General features: G+C 46.1%; 1 protein-coding gene and 1 long non-coding RNA gene across 7 annotated transcripts in view; one reads left to right on the top strand and one right to left on the bottom strand.

The window, feature by feature from the left end:
- The first annotated feature begins 347 nt into the window (after positions 1-347).
- The window catches only part of TRAF3IP2 (TRAF3 interacting protein 2), a 45,753-nt gene continuing 20,464 nt past the window's right edge, over positions 348-25,636 (top strand). The window contains exons 1-4 of one of the 3 annotated variants that reach the window (XM_045057918.1): positions 348-1,057; positions 13,300-13,401; positions 14,013-14,843; positions 24,742-24,919. In XM_045057918.1, coding sequence (XP_044913853.1) covers positions 14,021-14,843; positions 24,742-24,919 — 1,001 coding nt within the window. In that variant the 5' untranslated portion in view covers positions 348-1,057; positions 13,300-13,401; positions 14,013-14,020. Of the gene's footprint in view, positions 1,058-4,844; positions 4,974-13,299; positions 13,402-14,012; positions 14,844-24,741; positions 24,920-25,636 lie in introns of all 3 variants that reach the window. The other 2 variants (XM_045057919.1, XM_003986465.6) reach the window with 2 other exon arrangements.
- The window catches only part of LOC123385511, a 35,524-nt gene continuing 19,063 nt past the window's right edge, over positions 9,176-25,636 (bottom strand). For 2 of the 4 annotated variants that reach the window (XR_006598167.1, XR_006598166.1), the window contains exons 5-8: positions 15,584-15,667; positions 12,298-12,351; positions 10,407-10,590; positions 9,176-9,838 (exon numbers count right to left, since the gene is read on the bottom strand). This is a non-coding gene — a long non-coding RNA (uncharacterized LOC123385511). The remainder of the gene's footprint in view (positions 9,839-10,406; positions 10,591-12,297; positions 12,352-15,583; positions 15,668-25,636) is intronic. The other 2 variants (XR_006598165.1, XR_006598164.1) reach the window with 1 other exon arrangement.

The following is a 25,636-nucleotide window of genomic DNA, read 5'->3' as shown; positions in this document are numbered from 1 at the left end:
TGTTATACGTTATTTTAAAAACAAGCCGTGTTTCCTTTGCTTGCAGTGTAGAGCAACCCACTTCGTGTGACCTACTTGAGCAGAACCTGGCAGTGTGGATGGGGATGCTCTGGGACCTGTCCCCTGCACAAGGATGGAGAGATGGCTGGCAGTGTGTGCTGACCCTTGGGACTCTTCAACGGGCAGGCAAGGCCAGCACCAGGAGCACAGTGTGCCTGCCCAGGCACCTGGCTGTGGTGCCCAGTCGGCCAGTGGCGGAACTGAGTTCACACCCACATCCCTCCGACTCCAGAGCTCTAGCGGCCACAGCTCCCATCATGTGCTTCCTTTGACAATAAATTCTCCAGTCTGTGGATTAAACAAGGAGAAGGAAGGAGAGGAAATAAACTTGAGGTCATGAAAAACGCAGCCAAAGGAGGACAGTGCATGCATACTTGTGCTCGTGTGCATGCACGTGTGCGCGCGCGCGCACGCACGCTCACATGGGGATGGGCAGTGAGTCCTGCCCCCACATGAGCAAGGGCAGCAAATGCTGACGTTTAAACAGAGGTAGTAAGAAGCTCTTGACTCACACTCCACCCCGCTATCTGCCCCTAATCTCCTCTTTTGGAGCAGCTAATGAATAACCAATCTTAACACCCAAATCCAATCCCCTCTCCAGACACCTTGTCTAGGGCTAGGGCGCTGCAGTAGCACCGAGGTCCAGGGCAGTGGGGACATTCCTCCGCAGTTACTTAGCTGGGTGGTGGAAACAAAAATGCACCCCAATTGGTCAGTCAGTGGCCTTTTCTAGTGAATGAAGGAGGTTTCTGTTTTAAGAAATAAAGTGACTTCTCAGCTGTTGATTCACTGCCCACAGGGAGATTTTCTCGGCAGAGGCTTCCTAGCCTCCGTAGAAATTTGCATACAACTTCCACTTCCTGCTTCAGAGCTGGTTCGACCGCTTACCTGGGCCTGGAGAGGGAGGAGGGAGGCGGGAGCGACCCAAGGTGGAGTGTGAGAAGGAGAGAGCACGACCACCCCGTCGGCCGGTCTGTCTGTCCGTGGTGGTGCTAAGGTAAGTCGTTCAGAGCTGTCGCCTGCCTGGCCTTACTTTTGAGCTGCTGACCCATTTTCCAAAAGCAGTTTTCGCCTTCGCTGAAATGTTCTGCCTTACTTTCCCCCCACCTCCCACTCCCCACCTTTTTAACCTGTTCGTGTAGAGACCGGCTGGGGCTGAGAAAATGACACCTCAGTATCTGGCTGCCAGAAAGTGCTGGTGGTTTAGTATTTCAGACAGGCGAGAGGAGATTAACTCTCTGAGGGGTGGAAAGCGCACACACGGGTGTTTTCTCGGAGCTGTCTGGGAACCGTTTGTTTGAGTACTTCGTGTCCCACAAGTTTCGGTTAAGAATCCAGCCTCACTTCTCCAAGGAGGGAGCCAGGGATGGCAAAAATTAAGTCATTGGCTTCCAGCCCCGGGACACGTCAGTGGCAAAGATGGAAGGAAAACTCCCAGTTTTCTCGATCCTTGTTTCATGCAGGGAAAAGATCAACCCCATATTCGTGGGCCAGGAAGTTCAGCTCAGCTCTGCGCTGGCTCCCGGCTGCCTTCCCAGCGCTCTCCCACAGCCCCCCGCCCCTCCCAGGCAACCCAGACGTTTGCTGGCACAGAAAACAAGGAGAGAAATGCTATTACTCGATCTTAGAAGCTCATCAAGTTTCATGTGACTTTCAAGTTCAAGATGGTCTCTTAGAATAGGGCAATTTTAATGGGGGGCGGGGGAGAGACCGAATAAATAATAAAAAAGAAGGACAAAGTCCGTTTCAAGTCCTCACTCCATTCCTTGCTGGCTTTGTGGCTTAAGCAATCACTTTGGTTTCCCTAGGACTGGATTTCTTCATCAATAAAATGTGTGTGGGGGGTGAACTAACATGATTTTGTCTAAATTCCCTTCTCACAAAATAAAGCTAGGAAAATGGGAGTCCCCAGAGGGCTAGCCTTAATGTGTGATCTTGGAAGACTTACTTTGTTTACTGACTATTCAAACGTATGCATTTTACCTCCTGCTACTAGATGGTTAGTTCCTTGAGGAAAAGGACTTTGTTTCTTAATCCTTTTCTACCCCTTAGCACAAGTATACTGTCAAACACCTCAGAGGTGCTCAAGCTTTTATCACATAAGCTGCTTTGACTTCTGTTTCACTCACCTGTTCTCAAAGCACAAGGTAAAAGCCTCAGTCAGGGCCAAAGGATGGGGGAAGCTGGGCAGCCACGTGGCTCTGCGGGAGGCTGCCGGGAATTTAGGCGTTTTTATTGGCTCTAGTTACATAAAACGGGGTTTCTTAAATTAGTTCATGTCCCATTTGGGTTACTCAGGAAGAACTGTCCTATGCACTTGCCCACAGATTCATGGCAGGCCAGAGAACTGGCAGACCAGCCTGGCTCTAGAAGGTTGCATTACTGACTTAGCTGGAGCTGAAAACCACTCCTGGGCTAGACCAATAATCGCTGCATGTGGGGCCTTTAATGGGAGGTGAAAGGAAGCTATGAAGTACATCCTAATAGCATGTAAGGGTGATGGCTATGATTGGACACATTAGATGGCAGACACAGGATCCTTAACCTTTTCCAAACCACTACTTTATTATTGTTGTTGTTGTTGTTGTTATTTCTTTGGGCAATTATTTTTTGTCACTACCGTTCCAACAGGCCCTGGCTGATGGGGATGGGCTGACTCAGTGCTTTCAGTATTGCTAAACTGTTTCTGTGGAAAGGCCCTGGTGTAGTCATTGTCACGTTCTTAGATGGCCCTCTCTATGCCCCCCGGGATGAGAGGGCAGGGATTTCGAGATGTTTCACCTGTGATGAATTACTGATTCTAATTTCGAAGGGTGAAGCACCATTATCTGAAATGAGGCTAACTGCTCTCAGCCGCCAGCCCTGCTTTTACCCAGAAAGGCCACCCGTAGCCATTCTTAATCTGGTGTTACAGCTCCAAGTCATTTTTAAAAAAAATTTTTTTAACGTTTATTTTTGAGACAGAGAGAGACAGAGCATGAACAGGGGAGGGGCAGAGAGAGAGGGAGACACAGAATCGGAAGCAGGCTCCGGGCTCTGAGCCATCAGCCCAGAGCCCGATGCAGGGCTCGAACTCGCAGACCGCGAGATCGTGACCCGAGCTGAAGTCGGATGCTTAACCGACTGAGCCACCCAGGCGCCCCTCCAAGTCATTTTTTGATGGCAGTCATGAAACAGTGTGGTGCCTCTGCTCACTGTGTGTGGTGGGCTGACTAGGGAGTGCAGTCAGGGCACTGAACCAGCATGGATGCACCATCATCCTAACTCAGGGATACTGACTCTTGGAGGGTGCAAAGACAGAAAGTGTTGAAGCTTGTTTCTCTCAGGGTTAAGGAGTTAGTGACTTTCAAACGCTCTGAAAATACAAGGTAGTTCGATTTGCAGGCATTCTTTAACAGGCATTCAGAAAGATAGATTATGTGGGTAGTTTGTCTAAATGAAATCTGTTCTACCCTGCACAGAATCGAAATCTCAGAAATACCCTGAATCCAACCATTTTTCTGCAGCAGGAAGTTTTAGATTAGCCCATAACAATATGTAACAATTGCAGGCAACTGTTTGGGGGGTGGGCAAGGGCACAGATGAGGCACATTAAACTTTGTATTCCTTTCAGATCCAATGAAATGACCCCTGATGTTTGACCACATTTCCTAATCAAAACAATCCTGCCGGCCTTTCGTGAGAAAGCGTCTGAGGATTGGAATCAAGAAGCTCTCCCCTTGGGCCTCTCCCGTTTCTTCTAAGTGCTTTGTCACCAAGATATTTTTAGTTCATGAAACCCCAGCTGTCCCTTCTCCCCCCGACATTCTTTGCGTCTCTTCACCAGCAGGCCTCTACTAGCCCACATGTACTTCGATGCCTGGCCGCTCGTGTCGCTCTGTGCGTGCGTGCGTGCGTGCATGCATCTAGACCTTCCCAGAGGCCGCAAGTTGTACCCTGGCCGAGGAGGTGGGGGGGGCCTTTCATGTACCGGCTGAACCGGAGAGTTGTGCCAGTTTGGGTTGGCTCCCTGACCAGGCAGCCGAGGTGGAGCGATTTGGGAGTGATGGAACTGACTGCCGCCCCCAGCCTGCGTGTCCCCATTCCTTCCACCCTGAACACCGAGGCTGGCTGGGATCTTGGCAGGTCCCTCAGCGATGAGGAAAACTTGGCTCTTTTCTGCCTCATTGTTTTCCTGCCCTGGGGTCCCAGTGTTTTTCCTTCTTCCCCTCCCAGGGTCATTAGGTCTCCCTGCCATCTCCGATCTGCCTTCCTCCTCGGTGCTGTCGTCCAGGCTCTTCCTGGCTCACCAGCTTACCTACAACACTCTCGCCTTTCACTGTATTCATTCTTTTTCTTCCCTTCCAACTGCCCTTTCTCGTATTCAGTAATACATAAAAATCACAAATAAGTCTCTCTCCTACATTAATAAAAGGCAAATTGTTTTAAATGTCCTTCAAGTTTTCCCCTCTTTCCTTGTGTCTCTCCTCTTCCATTCTCCTTTCTTTTTTTTTAAATTTTTTTTTAACGTTTTTATTTATTTTTGAGACAGAGAGAGACAGAGCATGAAGGGGGGAGGGGCAGAGAGAGAAGGAGACACAGAATCGGAAGCAGGCTCCAGGCCCTGAGCCATCAACCCAGAGCCCGACGCGGGGCTCGAACTCACGGACCGTGAGATTGTGACCTGAGCTGAAGTCGGACGCTTAACCGACTGCACCACCCAGGCGCCCCTCTCCTTTCTTATGTTCTATCCCTTCATCTTCCTCTCCTGATTTTTCCTTTCTGCCCCTTCGTCTTCACTCTAGGGCTTGGACTGAAATTAAGAATCACAGATATGTGCTGAGAGAAACCTTATCCGGAGCAAAACAAACAAAAACCTGGGCCGGTTTGAGGTTGCTCTCCAAATGTTTATCACCAACTAACAACATAGCCAGGTCAGTCCATTCCCACTAGTCCATGGTCTCCTTGCTCAGTGGCTCAGAACAGTTCCAGAGTGAACTTCAAATCAGGTCAGGTCATGCCGTGCTGCCTTGAGCCTGATGTGAGTTGTACCGTGCAGGGGATGAACAAGGGCCAGTAAATGTTCCCTTGTCTCCAGGGCTCACCACTGCTTCCAATCCTCTGGCAAACCAAATGGAAGAACTTCTCTGTCTGGGAAATTCTGCAAGTAAACTTGGAAGTATTTATTCACTGGAATTTGAACCGGAGCCAAACAGTTCACTCAAAACCAGCCTCCACTGAGCAAACTGACATTGTGAAAGTTTGCATGCATTTGGGCAGTAAACAAAGAGCATTAATGAGTTTAAAGATTTTTTTTTTTAATAACATGGCTTTTAGACTTTTAATTTATAAAAAACAAAAAAATTACTCTCTGCAGAATGAAGTAAGACCTTGAGAATCTGTAATTGAAAGTATCGGATCCAAATTGGATCCGAGGATCTTTCTAGCTGAAAATGTATATATGTATTACGTCCACCTGAAATATTCATGGTGTGTGCCTCTAGGACTCTTCAAGACTATTGTTGACCCAAAGAATTCTTTAAAAAAAAAAAAAAATCCACGTGGTTGGTGAACAGCAAGCCTTGATTATTTAGGAGCTGGTAATGTGGTTTATTAATTACTCAGGCTGCTCACTCCTGCCCTTCCTCTGTTTCTCGCTGTCTATTTGTCTTCTTCCAGGGACATAACACCTTCATTAAATCCCATCCGTCCTTGCCTCAGAGGCGTCCCCTGGAAGATATCCCCTCTCTCGATGCATCACCATTTATCATCACCCTTTGTTTGTGCTCTGTCAACCAGTTTTCAATTTATTTTGAATTCAGTTTATGATTAAAATTTAATGAGATCCAATCAAGTGCTTTTCTCAAATCAAGATGCCTCTGCAGTCCTCACCCATGTCCTCTATTGTACTGGAATGAAGGAAAGCCACCACAGGTTTCCCGCCCGGTAATCCTTTATAAAACACAGGTGGCCCGTATCCACGCCTCCTTAGCTTCAAGGTGAAGAGTCTGAAACATATTCATTCCAGAAGCTTCCAGGGGTTACTCAGCTGCTCCAATCCCCTCCCCTGCCCTTCAAAGTCAGGGTTCTTAACCAAGAAACAGATTGTTAAGGGGCACCTGGATGGCGCAGTCGGTTGAGCGTCCGACTTCAGCCAGGTCACGATCTCGCGGTCCGGGAGTTCGAGCCCCGCGTCAGGCTCTGGGCTGATGGCTCGGAGCCTGGAGCCTGTTTCCGATTCTGTGTCTCCCTCTCTCTCTGCCGCTCCCCCGTTCATGCTCTGTCTCTCTCTGTCCCAAAAATAAATAAACGTTGAAAAAAAAAAATTAAAAAAAAAAAAGAAACAGATTGTTAAGTGCACGGGTTCTGGTGCTGAGCTGCTTGGATTTGAATCCTGTCTGTGCTGCTTACTGGACATGTGACCTTGGGAAAGTCACTTAACCTCCCTGTGTCTCAGTTTCCCCATCTGTAAAATGAGGTTGACAATCATACCTACCAAAGAAGGTAGCTGTGAGGATGAAATAAGTTAATACATGTAAAGCACTTGGAACAATATTTGACACATAGTAAACATTCAACAAATATTAGCAGTTACTACTAATAAAGGGAAAGGTTTCTTTGTATTTTATCAGTGTAATCTGTATCAGCCATTGGTAAACTATAACCCTCAGGCCAAATGTGGCCCATAGTCTGTTTTTGCTACAGCATACTGCTAAAAATGGCTTTTGTATTTTTAAAGTGTTGCTTAAAAACAAATTTTTTAAATAAGCAAGAGTATGAGACAGAGACCATCTGTGGTCCACAAAGCGTGAACTCTTTACTCTCTGGACTTTTATGGAAAAAGTTTGCTCCTGATCTATGTGGTTTAATGGAAAGATCTCGGAGATCTATAGGCTAGATTCAGCTGTGACTTTGGAAGAGCTACTTAATGTATCTCTAACCCTCTGTGAAATAGGAATGGGAAAGTTATAGGACATACCCTGTCTGGCCCAGCTCTTTTTAAGACAAGAGGCCATGTGTATCGAATGTGCCATAAATATATATATTGGTTAAGAAGATATGGTCTTCATTCATTAGGCTCATATAATAACGCTAGCATTCAGGTATAAAACCAGTGAACATAGTCTAGAAGAAAGTTCTAAAGCCAAATCAGTTGTAACAATAATAAAACAGGTTTTGTTTTTTGAGAGCTTGATATAGGCCGGTTCTGCAGTCAGCATTTTATTTCCATCTTCTTTTTTTTTTTTTAATTTTTTTTCAACGTTTATTTATTTTTGGGACAGAGAGAGACAGAGCATGAACGGGGGAGGGGCAGAGAGAGAGGGAAACACAGAATCAGAAGCAGGCTCCAGGCTCTGAGCCATCAGCCCAGAGCCCGACGCGGGGCTCGAACTCACGGACCGCGAGATCGTGACCTGGCTGAAGTCGGACGCTTCACCGACTGCGCCACCCAGGCGCCCCTATTTCCATCTTCTTTTATCCTCACAACATCCGTGTAAGACAAATGGTCTTTCCCCCATTTTACATATTAGAAAAACGAGGCCCGGGGAAGTAAAGTAATTTTCTCAAGGTCTCCCATCTAATCATGCAGCTGGCAAAGAAAGAATTAAAACGTGGGGAGTTTGAATGTAGAGCCTGTGCATTTAAATACTACATCCTAGAAATATGTGTTGGTTCAGAGTAAGTCCATCTGGAAAGCAGAAGCCACAGTTCACTGCGAACGTGGACATGAAGTCTCTTCACGTGTGCCCTGAGAGAACTTGTTTTGCACTCAGGCCAGGGCGGTATGTAATGGACATGCAGAAAGGAAGGTTGGGATGAGGGAAGAAAAAGAAGCTTTTTTATGAACTGTGAGATCAGAAAAATCGTGTTTTGAAGACTTAATAGGCTCTGTTTCAAGAAACTAAGAATTTAAGGCAGGATGTGCTGGAGAAGAAAAAAGGTGCCGGGAACAGATACCAGCAAAGAGTTGGAGGCAGCTCCAGGGGATTGACTAAGAGCTGTGTGCAGGAAAAGGGAGGAGGGGGTGGGAAATTCTGTGAATGGGACACCAGGGAGCATTGTCACATGGGATGTTGGAACCGCTGCCATCTGGATAAGAGCTTATCTGCAAAATCAGGCTGCTCAAGGTAGAGTGGATATGCTAAGAGAAAGGTTTCAGGCCAGAGGAGGCAGAAAGGAAGCCAAAGACGAGACTTGGACAGAGAAAACCCGCCGGATTTGAAGAAAGTTGCGGTCAGAATCAAGGGCTAGAACCACAGCTCACTGTCCAAAGGGCAATGAGACTCAAGAGAAGGGAAGTTAGCGTCTTTTGGGTCAACTCAGTGAATCAGAACCAGACTCCCGTGCATGACTGCTTCAGCCTAGCTGTGTGTACTCCAGACTAGCCCTCTGTTCCTGGCTGGTGCCCACCCATTCCTGCCCGGGGGGGGGGGGGGGGGGGGGGGGGGGGGGGCAAATGTTTTCACCCTCAGCGGAATGGTCTTTTGTCTTTTCAGAGACACGCCTCCCCGCCTCCCCTTCCTTCATGTTGGTTCTTAAGCTTTGTGAACAGCAGGACCACTCTGAAGTTCTTCCTTTTCTCCTCTCTTTTAAGTAGATATATAAGGTATAAAATGCTCCGGAAAGCAAGCGTCCCTCCTGTTCCCTTTCCAGAGGCGACCGTTGTTCCAAATTTCTGACGAGATGGCATGTGCATACACAGCCTCAGATCGTACAAAGGGTATAGCATGCTCTGCACACTGTTCTCCTCTTTACTTTTCCTAACTTCACAAATAAATCTTGGACATCGTTCCACATCAGTCCCCAGAGCACTTCCTCTGTCTTTTTAAAAAAGACACAGAGCAGTCGTTGTTTGGCCAGACCACAGTTTTTAAAAATTAGAACCTTTCCGGGGCGCCTGGGTGGCTCAGTCGGTTAAGCGTCCGACTTCGGCTCAGGTCATGATCTCGCGGTCCGTGAGTTCGAACCCTGCGTCGGGCTCTGTGCTGACGGGTCAGAGCCTGGAGCCTGTTTCAGATTCTGTGTCTTCCTCTCTGTCTGACCCTCCCCCATTCATGCTCTGTCTCGCTCTGTCTCGAAAATAAATAAACGTTAAAAAAAATTTAAAAAAAAAATTAGAACCTTTCTGCACATGTGGGTTGTTTCTAGTCTTTGCTATTAACAAACAAGGCTGCATCGCCTATCTTCAGAGCCTCTTCATTTCGCAGGGTACACCCACCCATATCCCTGTGGAGGAAATTCTTAGAAGTGAAGTTACTAGGTCAAAGGGCATAAACGTTTAAAATTCTGATAGTTCCTGCCAAATGGCACAGATCACAGAGTACAAGAGAATCTACGTACCTGTGGGACTTAAAGATACACGGGAGCCTTGACCTCACCTCAGAATCTCTAGGTGTGGGGCTTGAGCACCTGTGTTCTGAGCCTCAAAAAGAGATTCTGAGCCAGAAGACTCCCTTGAGTTGAGTTCTCTCACCCTCTAGCCTCTCCCTTTCCCCAGGAATTTGCCCCGAGGCCAGGTAGACTTGACCATTATCCTCCTGGCTGACCGGCTGACAGGTCCCAGCTTCCCCCAGGCTTGCTGAGTGGGACAGGATGTCCACGAGCATCTGTCCGGGGCATTGCCACTCAGGCTTGCAGGGTCCTGGCTGGCAGCTCTTCTGTCCCTCTGGGGAGTCAGCGCCTTCTCCTCTAGAACAGTGGTAGGACACAGAGGTTTTTCCATTTCACTCCAAGTGCCACCCCCTGTTGGGGACTGGAGCACAGGCCATGTAACCATGTGGATATCATGTGACAAGCCCTGGAATAAAACAGGGAAAGATGGAAATATTAGCCGTGGGAGATACTGAATGAGTATTTTTAATGTGTAGCATTTTTACAATATTGGCATTAAAGACCAAAAACGAAACGGCCATTTCCCACTAATCTGCCCATGACCCTCTGATGCGGCATTTGCGTGTAGTTGTTCTTAGTGACACCATTTGTGTATCAGGGTTTGTTTTGCCAGTTCTGGCAGGGATCTAGGGCTGCGAGGGACCCACGTGGTAGCTGGGAGGCATGCCCACCCTCCACTGCTCCGGGCAAAGCCTGATGATGCATGAACAGACCAGCTCCCTATCTGGAACAGAATACCAGATGTTCCCTTTAGATGGTAGAAACACCTGTATTCTGCAAGCGAGGTTCACGGTCAACTCTGCCCACGGATGGGACCTCGTAGGCATGGCCCAGACTCACCTTGGGGCCTGACACTTAGTGAGCCCTTAATAAATATTTGAGAAGAAGCAAGGATGTAAGGGGGAAGGGTCCCCAAGTAGGGTAACTTTAAGAACTGTGAGTACTTGGTCCACCCAATATTCCTTGCTACCCACCATGGTGCCTGATATTCTCACTGTCAGTGATCCTTCCAGCCACACAGATCTGTACTCTTTCCAAAAACAGGCATCCATCACTTATTCAGTCCACAAATATTTATGTGCCAGGTACAGCTCTAGATGGTGAGAAGATAGCCATGAGCCCAACAGTCAAAAATCACATCCTCATGAAGTTTAAATTCTGGGGGAGGAGAGGAACAATAAACAATTAAGGAATGTATTAGATATTTGCAGTTACAACACACATTTTGCAGTATGTAAGATGTGATAACTACTGAAAAGGATGGTGAAGCAGGGAAGAGAGACAGGGAGTGAGAAGGGCAAGTAAACACTTGAGAAGGAGACCTGAAGGAGAAAGGAAGCAAGCCCTGCAGACATGTAGAGAAAGAGTGTTCAGAGAAGAAAGAACAGCGAGTGCAAAGGCCCTGAGATAGGGCTTTTGATTTCCTCTATTAGTTTTCTCTCTTGTTCTGGATCACAGGCAACATGAGGGCAGGAATAATGCTTTTTAAGGCTTTAGAAATACTTTTGGTTACCATTCACTGTATACCCTTTTGTACTCTTGAACTTTGTATCACTTGTATTACTTGTTATTAAAAAAAGGGTTTCATTCAGCCCATGCCTCAGAAGGAGGTTATAGAGCACAGAGTTGGACACATAGTAGGTTCAGTAATTATTTGCTCTTTGAATATTTGATAGTGACACGTTTATTTTTTTATTTATTTTTTTAAAATTGGTTTTTTTTTTACGTTTATTTATTTTTGAGACAGAGAGAGAGCATGAACGGGGGAGGGTCAGAGAGAGAGGGAGACACAGAATCTGAAACAGGCTCCAGGCTCTGAGCTGTTAGCACAGAGCCCGATGCGGGGCTCGAACTCACGGACTGCGAGATCATGACCTGAGCCGAAGTCAGATGCCCAACTGACTCAGCCACCCAGGCGCCCTGATAGTGACACGTTTAAAACACCAAGGTTTGTTTTGCCTTTTATGGTTTACTAATCCCATAGCTTTCCCCAGAGGCCATTTATTGTTGGCTGATCCTTACTACCATCCAAGGAGTAGTTTTAGTTTAATTTCAGAGCAGTTTTAATTGTAGAATTCCCACCATAAGATAGACCTCAGGTTTCCAGTTATGTGAGATGGCCACGCTTGTCACTTTTTTTTATTAGCTTCTTTCAAGCCCCTGGAAGGTTTGGAATTTGCAATTTTTAGGGAAATACTTGTAAGGTAATCACATTTTTTTTTTTTTTAATTTATTGTTTGGAGGAGTTGGGGAGGGGCAGAGGGAAAGGGAAAGGCGGGAGAGAATCTCAAGCAGGCTCTATGCCCAGCGTGGAGCCAACACAGGGCTAGATCCCCCAACCCTGGAATCTTGACCTGAGCTGAAATCAAGAATAGGATGCTTAACTGACTGAGCCATCTAGCCACACACCCCCCCCCCCATTAAGGTATTAAGGTATTCACATTTAAAAACCCAGGGAGAGGGGTGCCTGGGTGGGTCAGTCAGTTAAGTGTCTGACTTGGGCTCAGGTGATGATCTCGCAGTTCATGAGTTCGAACCCCACATCAGGCTCTATGTTGACAGCTCAGAGTCTGGAGCCTGCTTTGGATTCTGTGTTTCTCTCTCTGCCCCTGCCCCACTCATGATCTGTCTCTTTCTGTTTCTCTCTCACTCAAAAAATAAATAAACGTTAAAATTTTTTTTTTTCTAAACCCAGGGAGAATGTAAACTGTGGCACCTGAATCACATAACAAGAAATCGTTGACAGAGTGCAGGCCTTTTGCTAGCTCCCTCACTCGGGGCACCTCCTTGCCCTTCCACTCAGCTGTGGGCCCACAGACGCTTGCAGGAGGTTACACAACACTCAGCCACCCCCCCAGAAAATACCTTTGTTTCCTGACCAGCCGAAGAGCATGTTGTGTGGCATATCCAATTTCACAGCTGTAGAAAAAGTGTAAGACAGAGAGGAAAACAATGGTGAGCACTCAAAAATAATAAATAGCTGAGATATTTGTGTTTGGGGTAGGTTCCTGTTCGTTTTTACAAGGTCTAATCGAGGTAGGTGATGAGGTCTCTTTTCTGCAGAGTCCAGAGGCCAGGGGCACGCACCGCCCAGCCGGCTGCCAAGAAGGGTGGGGGGGGTCAGCCAGCCGGGAGAAGGGGAAATGAGGCAGGGAGGGAGAGAGGGCCAGCCAGGAATTAGACACTAAAAGAGTTTTCTTCCAGGCCAGAAAACAGCACAAAGGTTGTTTGCAGCAGATGGGTACGTTTGTTACCAAGTGAGGCTAAGGAGAAGTGTTGGAGTTCACCTGGCAGGGGGTGGGGAGGCAAATAGAAGTTTCTGCCTACAGGCACTGAAGATAAATTTGGTAGGAAATTGCCAGCCCCACCTCTGCTCAGAGGGGAGCACCTTAAAACGGGTGCTGTCAGGTTCCCATTGGGACGGATACAGGGCTCAAGAGAAGGGGAGTTCATAGTCTTCAAAACTTGGCTTAGAGGGACAATTGACGTACATCACGATCTGGGGCACAGCACGCCCTCAGTAAATGTATATGGCTGAAATTCTCCAGGAACCCCAAATAGGCATTTAAAAATCCACCAGCAGAGCACCACCTGTATCCTCTGTATGATATTTGAGGTATACTGTGTACAAGGCCTTCATGGAACAGACCTCTGGGATGTCTTTTTTTCGTGGTCTCCCTACCACTACACCTGCTCTGGAACTTTCTGCAGGCCGTCAGTCACTCCCGTACTCTTTTTCCCTGCCTGCCTCCTGCCTTCCGCTGGAGCTTGGGTGTCCTGGGACGTCATCTCAAGCAAACTAATGATAAGGGGAGGCTAATTTTCTCTTTTATTCCATCATGTTGATTACGGGTTCTATTTTTACAGGTAAAACCAATATTACTCGGACTGTAGGCTAAAGGCTAGTTTAGCCAGCCTTGCTAGTTCAGCCAGTTCATCACAAACCAGACGGCCATGGCTACCTTGACTGTAAGCATAGTGCCAGAGGGAATTAAGTCCAGAAAACAATCTATAGTTGTTAAGTGGGAAATGTCACTATGACCTTTACTCTGTGCTTTTTAACTCACACTTTCTTTTTTTGTTGTTTTTTTTTAATGTTTTTTGTTTGATTAAAAATGAAGCAACATTTTTAAAGTTTATAAGGTGGACGCTGTCTCCCCACTGCATCCTCAGAGGCATCCTCAAAGGCAGACCAATCAATGTCTTGTGTATCCTTCACACACACACACACACACACACACACACACACACACACACACACGCAGCAGCCCACATTATAATTTCCCTCCTCCATACTTAGCTGTTGATATTCATCTGTCTTCCCATTGTGCTGTCTACTGCATGACGGTCCCGTCACATTCTTTGAATCGCCTTCCATGTAAAAGTATCTTAGTAAGCACTAGAGCCTTTGCCTAGAGAATGAGTGAACAACTTTATGTGACTGGGGCTTTGAAACACGTTGGTGTCACACTGCTATTAACTGAAACCACATCTTGAACGAGGTCTCTTAAGGCCATAAAGTAGGGGCTCCAAGAGATGATCTGTCTTCTAAGGCTGTGGCATGTTTTCTCTTGTTCCAGAAACTAGGATGAACCGAAGCATTCCTGTGGAGGTTGATGAATCAGAACCATACCCAAGTCACTTACTGAAACCAATCCCAGGCTGTTCCCGGGAAGAGGCATCCGAGCCACCTGCTCCAAATCTAAGGAACATGGCACCCAACGGCTTGTCTGCACCCCAAACCCCTCACTGTTCCTCAGGAGACTTTTCTCAGGCTCATCCACCCCTGAAACTTTCCAATCACCTGCGGCCTGTGTCCCAGCATGTCACCTGCCTGCGCACTAAAATCCTGGAGGAGAGCGAAGACAGCTTCTGGAGGAGACACCCGGACCCAGGCAAAGATTTTCCCTCGGGTTCCTCTGCAGCCTGCCAGCACGAGCCTGAGTCTGTGGTTGGAGCCCTCCCCCTGGAGCATCAGTTTTCATTTATGGAAAAACGGAATCAATGGCTAGAATCTCAGCTTTCAGCAGCTTCTCCTGACACTGGCCATGACTCAGAGAAATCAGACCAAAGTTTACCTAATGCCTCGGCAGACTCCTCGGGCAGTAACCAAGAGACGGTGCAACAGCCCCGGCCCCACAGGAACCGAGCAGCTCCAGATCTGCCTACAATAGACACGGGGTATGATTCCCAGCCCCAGGATGTCCTGGGCATCAGGCAGCTGGAAAGGCCCCTGCCCCTCACCTCTGTGTGTTACCCCCAGGACCTCCCCAGACCTCTCAGGTCCAGGGAGTTCCCTCAGTTTGAACCTCGGAGGTACCCAGCGTGTGTACAGATGCTGCCTCCCAGCCCTCATGCTCAGTGGAACTGTCATTACCATTGTCCTGGAGGTCCCCATCACCAGGTGCCATGTAAGTGAACTTCACCTCCTGTGGACATTCCGGGCTGGGTAACTAAGTAAACAAGGCCTTGTGTCAATGCCTCACATCTCTAGACCAGCACAGATAGGTCAGAATGCAGGGAAGGCATTCTGCTTCCCAGAATAGGGGCTTTCCAGAAGAATGCTTCATCTTAGCCCAAAGCCTGTCCCACTTGGAACCTCCTTCTCTATAAAACTTTAAGGAGAAAATGGATCCTTCTGTCTCAGTTTAATTGAAACCTGCCTACAGGCAGGGAGATGACCCAAATGACTTCTAGAGTATATTTTTGTTGTCTTCATTCTTGGGCATCCGGGTTCTTCCCAGCTGTTTCTCCATCTTAGTTTTGGCAAAGAAAGAGGCCTTCGGTCAAAAATGCCGGAATGTTATTGAAACTCTGGATTCATGCCATCACATGAAGACTGAGTTGCTCTTATGATGCTGTTACTTAAACCCCATTGGAGACTTGAGCCACCCACCTCTACTCTAACCCTGGCCACCCCCAAGGACCGCAGTCCCCCGAAACCTGTCTAACTCCTTTACACCTCCAAGCATTTGCCCTCACTCTTCTCTATCCAGGATGTTCGTCCCCTTCGTGCACATTTGACCCAGTTCTATACCTCTTTTTTCAAACAGCTTTACAGATCTAATCATACTGTAAAGTTCACCCTTTACCCACTGAGGTGTACAATTCAATGAATTGTAGTATATTCACAGAGTTATACAACCATCACCTTGTAAGACTTAGCTCCAGGGTCCCTCTGGAAAACTCCCCAGATCAATCCTTTCTTCGGGCTCTCCGTTTCCTTGTGCTCTGCCTGTCAGAACACCTAATATCAGTATGCATCTACTCATGGACTCGTCTACCTCTCCCTCCAGCACAACAGCAAAGGTATATCTTTAATCCATAATTTTCCAGCGTTTAGCATAGTGGCCAGCATACGCTAGGCTCTGAGGAAATTATTTCTGAATGAGCGGATGAGTGAGTAATGTGTATCAGTGCAGTAAGTGTCTCTGGAAGTGATAAAGTCTTAGCCTGAGATAAAAGGTTCATTACAATTCTTGATGTTAAGTCTCCGTTAAGGCTACTGGGAAGTCACAGGGCTGTGAGATATATTTTTCTTAGCAAATAAACGTGGTACAAAAAGCAGTTCAAATGGTCAGACTCTTTGGTCTGATGCCTAGCTTTGAAATAAATTATAGAAATAATCAAAAATGCTGGGGCACCTGGGTAGCTCAGTTGGTTAAGTGTCTGACTTCGGCTCAGGTCATGATCTTGTGGTTCGTGGGTTTGAGCCCCGTGTCAGGCTCTGCGCTGTGTGGAGCCCGCTTGAGATTCTCTCTCTCTGTCCCTCCCCCCACTCGTGCTCGCTCTCTCTCTCTCTCTCTCTCTCTCTCTCTCAAAATAAATAAACTTAAAAAAAAAGAAAGAATCAAAAATCCTATAACCAATCACAATTTATGTATTTATACAAGCACACTTCGTATAAAGCCCCCTAAAGTGAATAGAGCAACACAGTAATTCATATTTTTTTAAAAAAGGAGGGACAGAAACTGTTGCCCTGATGTACAAAAGCTTGCCTTCTGGAGGGGGAGGTAGGCAAGCCCATGAGTAGATGCCGTACTGACATTAGGTATTCTGACAGGCAGAGCAGAAGCAAACAGCCTGACGAGGTGCTGATCTGGGGAGATTTCCAGAGGGACACTTGAGCTAAATCTTAAAGGAGCTTAGAAGACAGTTGGAAGAAAAAGTAGGAATAAATGTGAGGTTAAGAGTGATGCCAGGAGCTGTGGAAGCAGCAAGCTCGGGGAGAAAGAGGCTCTGAGGCCTAAAGCTGAGACCTTGAGTTTGGGAGGCTGGGAAGTCACTGACTGGGGTTGTAGACACCTCGGCCTGCTCTCTGGGCCCAGTAATAGGATGGGTGTGGTGGCCGAATTCCTTACATGTGAATCACTGAGGCCTGGACCTTGGCAGGGTCAGGGGTACATTTATTTCTCAATGATTTCCAGGATAAAAGGGAATAATTCTGGGAGGATAATACCATAAACTACTTTTTAACATCCTACTCTGTGCATTGAAAGATGATTTTTCTGATAAAAAAAAAATCAGAATCAGAATTTTGCTCTCAAAATTGAAATATGCCTAAAAGTTCAATTCATACTTCTGTCACCTAAATATAATTCCTTATTGGGGTTTTGACATATAAAATATATGTCAAATATATATCTCCTCCTTTCCCCCCTCCTCCTTTCTGCCCCCCTCTCCTCCTCCCTCCCTCCGCCCCTCCCCCTGCATATGCACGTGTGTGTGTGTGTGTGTGTGTGTGTGCTCTCTCTCTCTCTCTCTCTCTCTCAAAAAAAAAAAAAAAAGTGCTGCATGCATTTTATCAGATGGATCTACCAAATTGTTTTTAAGCTATTCTCCATTGTTGGACATTGTTACTAGTTTCCAGTTTCTGATCCAATAAGCAATGCTAGGACAAATATCATGTATAGGAGTTTTTTTCTGCATTTCTGATGAATCCCTAAGATTAATGTGTAGAAGTGTGAATACTTAGTAAGGGCTTTGTGATACTAAGTCCCAGGCAGTTGCCTTTCCCCGCTAACAGGAGAAAGCCTGGTTATGACAGACAAAGAAAGCATTAACTCCTTATGATTCGAGGATCCCAGAAAGATCTTCCCACGTGGAAATATTTTTTGTGCTGAAGTCTGAAATGACCCCACCAGCAATCCAGTCTTTGGAGGTGAGTGCAAATTGCCCCCTCCGGGCAGACTCTTTTAAAATGCAAACATCTCTGACTGGGGAATCTTTTTGTCTCTAATACCTTCTGATGAGATTTCTCTCATCAACTGCCTTGCCCTGGCTCTGTATACCATTTCCTTGCACCGAAGCGGTGAGAAGGGGACCACTGGGGGTCCTGGGGGGAGGAGAGGTGATGAAAGGCAGAGGGGAGAACTTGGACAGGAGAAGGGAATAATTCAGAGAAGACATACAGTCAGTAAGCATATGTAATGTTACTAAATTTAAGAAAAATGTATATATGCAAAATTTTTTAAGATACCATTTTCCTAATTAGATGTGCAAAAAGATAAAAACGTCAGACAACATCCAGTGTTAGTGGGGTTATGGGGCGATGAACACCCCCGTCTACTCTTGGCAGGAGTATAAATTGGTACAATCTTCTGGAAGGCAATCTCCCTATTTATCAAAATTTTAAATGTGCTTCCTTGGCCCCGCAGATGCACTTACAGGATCTATCCCAGGGAAACGCTAAACAAGCATATGAAAACACATGAACAGGGATGCTTAGTAAAGCACTGTTGTATTACAGTGAAAAGGAAAACAACTCAAATGCCGCTCAGTAAGGGGACAGATAAGTAATTTGAGATTTATTTATACAACGGACTACTAGACCTCTGTTACACAGACTAAAATACACATTCTGACTTTATATAAAAGAAAGATCAAGCAGAAAAGCAAGATGCAGTGTTTATCCTATATGTGTTATTTTTAAAAGCTATATATGTTTAAACACCGTACATTGAAAAGTCTGGATCAATTGCCCCAACTGTTATCAGTGATCATGGCTTGGGGTAGTCAGGGTGGGGCGGGGGAGTGCAGACAGGGAATTAAGAAGAGACAGAGAGACTGTCCTTCTAACTTTATATACTTTTCTTAAATTTGTTATAGCAAGCAGGTATTATGTTTATAATTGAAAAATAAGTAAAAGTGAAAAAGAAGAAAGAAAACCCCTCAGGAAATGAAAGTATATAGCACACTAATTTACCATGCCTTTCTTTGCCCTGGCCCCGGCTCCCAAAAGCATCTAATCACAAGGAATAGGGTCAGGATTGGGCTGGCTTTGTCAGGGAAGACTTGTGTTATGTTTTTCTTCAGAGCCCTGCAAGCCCAGAATATTTATGAGGCCCCCGGCACCAATGGCTCCCATGAAGGCCGCTCTGAAGATTAAATGAGATAATATACTGAAGGCACTAGGAAAGTAAGCCCTCAACAACTAGCAGCTCTTAGTTATCATCGTTATTCCTCACATGGATCCAGCAGCCCAGTCCTGGAGAGCGCCCCTCCCTTTCCACACTCCTCTCACCGGCACAGATTTTAAGTATTCAGAGCAGGTGTACAAATGCTTAGTTTCATGTCAGGACTATAACGGCACTTAATTGCCAACAAAACCACTTCAAAAGAGCTGTTCACCTAAGGGATGCTCGTGCAGTTGGAAACGTGGTTCTACTTGGCTTTAGAAGAGCATTACTTCCTCATCCCTTAATGAAAACATAAATAAATAATGATCACCATGCAAATGGCATACCCTAGCCTTTGCAAGTTAAAGCAGAAATGGTTACCGGTCACCCCTTCCATGTAAAAAAACCAACCAAACAAAAAACAAGTTCAAAGCAGAGTAGGCTTAATGTTTTCTCCCCTACCCCCACCAGACCTCCCGGAGAAGTTGGCCTCTTATTGTCTCAGGATCCCTCCGCTGAAGGTCACCAGAATGGAGATCATGGCTGTGCAATCAAATAAAGCCCATGATGCAAATAACTTGGGGGAAAAAAAAAGAACGTATTAAATCTAAACAGCCTTTATTTTACTATAAAATTTTTTGCTTTCTCTACCAAGAATACCGAATAAAATAAAACTGTGGGCACAGGCCTACTATTGCTGACAGGAACCCGAAAAAGTGATTATTCGTATGCTAGAGTGCATACACAATTAAAAGTAAGGAAAAGAATAACCCAGATGGAAGAAATGATAAAGGAGCTGCCTTTCAGGAACCGCAGCCGCTTACAGCTGTGGGTGTTCCCGTAACAGTTTATGTTGGCCATTTTGTTTCCTGGCCAAACTGATTGCATTATATCATCATGCTTTTTGACAACTTGAAAATTAGATTTTATGTCCTCTCTCAAACTCTTGCAATACCATTCTTAATAAGGAAGAAAAATGTTGAACGTCTTGACTGATCAGTGGAAAACCTCGTTTAGGATTTGGTTTACAAATTCCAAGTGGTAAAAGCCCTAGTGACATGAAAACCGTGTGCAGCCGGGCCAAGAGGGTTTCCAGACTGACAAATAACATACAGTCCCGGGCACCCATTTATGAGTGTGCAAGGTTTGTATTTTTGTTCTGTGATGAACACTGCCTCGGAACTGAGGAGTTACCCTGCTCACAAATCATCTGTCTGTCACATCATCCCCCATCTCCTGCGGAATAAATTCTTGTGATGGGACTTTAGGCACCGAGGACAAATCAGTGGGGGAGATATTTTGGGGCGGTAATTCTTAAGTCTACCAAGTAGGTGGCTGCCGACTTGCACGCCTCCCCTTCTCACATACTAACGAGTGTGGGTTTGTGTTTCAAAACAGACACCCACAGACACACAGATTTTCTCTCTTTCTCCATCTATTTTGAGCTACTCAAAGAAACTGTATCCTGTGTTTCTCTGTTCGCTGCATGGCTAGCAGTGGAGGTTCAACAGATATTTGTTGAATGAATAAAAAGAAGTCTGTTCCCTGCCTCCTGAGGAAAGGAGTAATCCCTAATCATGAGTGGAGCCTTTGTGATATCAAGCCATGGAAAGGCCATCTTTAACGGCCTATGGAAGAGAGGAGGGGAGGAAAGGAGGGGCGTCAATGGGACTTGGAAACAGAACTTGTCCCTTCATTTATCAATTTATTCAACAAATATTTGCCCATCCTATGCTAGGCACTGGGTGTGCAGTGATACAACAGATGTGATCCTGTCTTCATGGACCTCATAGTCTACTAGAGCCAGATAAGTAGAAATTGGCAAACAAAGTGCTATGAAGGAAATAACTGGGTGTTAGGCATTAATAGGATGACGAGAGGAGACCTGTTTGAGAGGACACCTATGAGCTGAAATCCGAAAGATGAGAAAGTGAAGGAAGCAAGGAACTGGGTGCAGTGAAGGCACCAAAAGCAAGCCAACGGGGCTGCAGCAAGGTGAGCTCTGCCAGAAGGGGAAGGATCCAAGGACCATGGTAGGGGAATCAGATTTTATTCTCAAACTTCTTTAAGAAAACAGAAAATTGGGGCGCCTGGGTGGCGCAGTCGGTTAAGCGTCCGACTTCAGCCAGGTCACGATCTCGCGGTCCGTGAGTTCGAGCCCCGCGTCGGGCTCTGGGCTGATGGCTCAGAGCCTGGAGCCTGTTTCCGATTCTGTGTCTCCCTCTCTCTCTGCCCCTTGCCCGTTCATGCTCTGTCTCTCTCTGTCCCAAAAATAAATAAACGTTGAAAAAAAAAAAAAAAACAGAAAATTGAACTCTGTATTCCCAACTAAGGAGCTTAGTACAGTACCTGGCAGGTAGCGAGTGTTCAAAAAGTGTCGGCCATGATTATATGGAGAATACCCAACTAAATGAGCAAGGCTCGGTCAGAATAGTGGAACAGAATGAATAAAACGTGAGCGATGAAGAGATATTCATTTACCTGATAAATGAATACTTTTCATTTAGCCACTTGTCCACACAACCAAATTTCACTTAGAAAAGGGAAGGCTTGTTTTTGGCTGACCCTCTAGTGTTCAATATTTCTTTGTTTTAAACAATCAAAGGACAGCAGAGAGGACTCTCCTTGTCAATTTTAAAAACAGGTAAGGTGGATCATTTTCATCTGGTCACGTAAACCGGTGCAAGTTTTTACCTCAGGTGGCCATTTCAGAAATGAAAGTTACAGCTAATCAAACCCTAGCCCACATGCCTTAGTGATTTTAATGACACGATTTGTTGCTATGAGACAAAAACATGTTGTGCGGGAAATAATCTGTTAGAAATCATATGACCTTGATTCAAAGGCTTTTGATTAACAGCACTAACATCCGCTCTCTGGAAAAGAAACAAACCCTATGATTAGAGCCTGGTAGTCCTTCTAAAGCAAATAAAACATTATTAGCTGCTTATTAACAGATATGGGAAGCAAAAATGGCTGCAAATACTAAAAACTTTCAAGGCCACTGGCAAAGTCCTTCTTCCTACTTCCAGGAGAGACACTAGAAAAACACAATGGACTGCACATAAGTAGACAGTCTAGTGGCTTCTCTTTTTCTGTGTGTGAACTGTTGAATCTTCATTCATCCATTTTTTTTTTTTGAGCATCCCCGTGTGCCAGCACTGTGCTTGGAGACCTGGTGGCCAACAGACTCAGTCTGTGTTTTCACAGAGCTTAAATGCTAGTAGGGAAGGCAGACAAAAAGTTGACAAGAGTCATGACTACTCAAACATATGATAAACACCATGAAGAAAATAAAATGGGGTGCGGGGGTAGGATAAGGCAACTGGGGGAGGGGGTGGGCCTCTTTGAACAGGTGGTATCTGAGTGAGCCTGGAATGACAAGAAGCTGGTCTGTATAGACGTAGTGCAATAATATGCTAGGCAGAGAGGATGACTATCTCATGGTCCCGGAGATGGGGACAAGCTTGGGTGTTCAAGATAAAAGATGACCAGGGTAGCTGGGGCTTGGTGAGCTTGTGAGAGCATACTAGGGGCCAAGGTCAAGCCCAGGAATCCAATCACAAAGGAGGATTTTAAGTGCAAGGGGAGATCAGAGGGTTGCCGCTGCAGCTGCTTTTGTAAATGGTCCACTGATGCAAGACTCCTCTAGAAGCAGGGCTGGTCCCTGCCTGGTGATCTGATGGCAGTGGCCCTTTCTCCCCTTTCTAGCTCCGGAAAAGGAGCAGCAGTAGCAACCTGGCCATCTGGACCCCATTGAAACATCTGCCTGCTCCGAGAAGGCTGTAAAAGCAAAATCTGTGTGGCATATCGTGTCCTGTGGTCCTGTGTCCCCACTCTTGAAGGTACTCTCCAAGTCCTGGTCTCCTTTATTAGCCAGGGGGCTGGGATAGATCCAGCAACCTACTCTTTCATCCCTCCTCTTGCCCCTAAATAGCAAGACCAGGCCTGAGCAATTGCAGGGCAAGCATCAGGGTCAGGGCCAGGAGTCAACCTGGGTTGGAGAGGTGACAGGAAGGGCCTGGCTGGCATCCTGTGTCAAAGCAGACAATAGGTTGAACCCAGGGAACCTGACCATGTTTGAGAGACTGGCTTGCATGCATTTCCAGGGTCACCCAGCCAAGTTTCCTGAGTCAGACAGTGGAGACCTGGAGGCAGTGAACATGCACATTATTTGTTTTCTGTCTCTATCTGAGGCTGTCGTTCCCTTGAATGCTCCCCTAAAAACGTCAATGGCTGCTGACCACCAAACTAAGGAGAAAATTCTCTGCTATATCCTCACCCCCCATTTTCTGGTTCCAACCTACCTTATCGGTGACTTTCTCACTTGCTGGCTTTATTTTGCTTTACATTTCTTCATGTATCCTACCTCACAGCAAGCAAGCTTTTATTATCACTATTATTATTATTAATTATTATTATTATCAGAAAAAGAATAAGGATCAAAAAATGTTTTGAAAAACAAGGTTCCTTCCTATTCTAACTGGCTGTGCCTGCTAGATCATCCAACCTCTTGGGCAGAGGTGGCAGTGCTTAGATCACTAGGCAGTTACTGGATAGTTTATTTTGCTGCGTTATCCACTTGGACCTCTCCAATCCCTCTGTAGGCTAGACCCACCCTTAAGATGCACCCCCACACTTACTGCTTAGATTCCCCACTCTTTTTTTTTAATTTCTTTTAATTTATTTATTTTTGAGAGAGAGAGAGAGAGAGTGCGCACGCAAATAGGGGAGGAACAGAGAGAGAGGGAGACATAGAATCTAAAGCGAGCTCCAGGCTCCAAGCTATCAGCACAGAGGCTAATGTGGGGCTCAAACTCACAAACCACAAGATCATGACCTGAGCCGAAGTTGGACACTTAACCGACCGACCCACCCAGGCGCTCCATAGATTTCCCACTCTTGAGCCCCTCTGGGCTCAGAGTGCCCTCAGAGGCTTCCTCTCATCCTTACTGCTTTCTCCGCATCCTTCCTCTGGCCTTGAATTCTCTTCCTTCACCTGGTCAGGCAAGATGCCCTCCTTCCCTTGGAACCCTGCTGCTCCTGGGGCTAGCTGGGACCAACTTTCTCTTGGGTTACACATGCACATAAGTCACCACCAGCCCTGGCTGTGTCCTGAGGTCTGCCCTTTTCTATAAATTTTTTTCCTAATGTTTATTTATTTTTGAGAGAGAGACAAAGACAGAGAAAGGGGGGGGGCGGGGAGAGGATCTGAAGTGGGCTCCAGGCTCTGCACTGACAGCAGTGAGCCCGACGTGGGGTTCAAACCCATGAATCATGAGATCATGACCTGAGCCAAAGTCAGACACTCAACCGACTGAGCCACCAGGCCTGCCCTTATCTAACTGCCATGGTCCCAAGCACATGTAGGCTTCAAAAAGAGAAGAATAAAGGTCAGGAGGTATTGCCAACTGGTTAGCTACTTCCCAGAGGTATGAGCCAAGTTTTCATTCATTTACTTCTTCCTTAAGAGGGAATGGTATATGTGTGTGTGTGAGTGTGTGTGTGTTGTGTCCACTTGGGGGAATTCTCTATCTTTCATGGAGGTCATTTCTCCTAGTCTTGTGTTCTGGAAATCTGGGAAATTATGGTAGGAATGGTGGTGTGAGCCGATCCTCATGGTTAGATTATCCTAAATATCTTATTAAAATAGGGGCCTGGGTGGAGCTTCGTGCTTTCCAATTAGACCACCACACTCATGATTTCACAGATGTTTTTATTAAGGGAAAAAAAATGACTGACCGAAAACTATCAAATAAAAAATAGTACGGAAACATGGCAGACATTACAGAGGTGGTAGCTGACATCTGGAACCCTCAGTATTGAGACAAAAATTGGCAGTGAGCTTATACTTTCACACGAAGGAGTTAGAATCGTTCTGCCCTGTTCACTTTGCTGTCTTAACCTGCAGGCGGCCTCGACCACCCTCAAGCAGCCTACCATCAAGTGTTCCAGCCACGCGGGCAGCCCCTCCCGGGAGCCAGTGGGCGAGGCCCACACCCTGTGCAGAAGGTCATCCTGAACTACCCTAGCCCCTGGGACCAAGACGAGAGGCCGGCACAAAGAGACCACTCCCCAGGGCTCCCAAGGTATCAGTATGACAGGGCCAACTTTCAGACATTTTTTTTTTTTTAATGTTTATGCATTTATTTTGAGAGAGAGGGCGAGAAAGGGGCAGAGAGAGAGAGAGAGAGAGGGAGAGAGAATCCCAGGCAGGCTCTGGGTTGTCAGCACAGACCCTGAAGCGGGACTCGATCTCACAACCCTGATATCATGACCTGAACCGAAATCAAGAGTCGGGGCCTCAACCAACTGAGCCACCCTGGCACCCCCAGACATTGTTTAACGTGAAAAAGAAAAAGAATGACACCAGTGGAATCAAGATGTATCAAAACTCTGTTGGTTTGTTGCCCAGGTTAGTGACCAAGCCCCACAGGGGAATAGACTCTTTGAGTCAGGAGGAGATGGAAGCTGGTTGACAAGAATCTCTATCCAACACATAAAGCCGCTGGTGACTAGTCAACATTCTTTCGAAGGAATGGCCCTTAAAATGCCAAGTGACATCCCCTCCTTCTATGGTCAAGTCACCTGGCCTTTTAGCCCAGAAATAGATTTTTCTTTTTACTACGACTGACTTCTACCAATAGGATATTTGGTTTTTTTACCCTAGTTTCTACACCTGTTTAAACCCAAGTCTTACTTGGAAGTTTTAAATTCGATTAACTCTGAAGAGAAATTTTTAAAAACAAAATTTTTGTTTTTGTTCTTTTATATTAGCATCCACACATATGGAACACCCTTATTAG

Source organism: Felis catus, chromosome B2, assembly GCF_018350175.1.
Source record: "Felis catus isolate Fca126 chromosome B2, F.catus_Fca126_mat1.0, whole genome shotgun sequence".
Lineage (NCBI taxonomy): Eukaryota > Metazoa > Chordata > Mammalia > Carnivora > Felidae > Felis > Felis catus.
The sequence above is the reverse complement of the archived record's forward strand: the minus strand, read 5'-3'. Positions and strand labels throughout refer to the sequence as shown.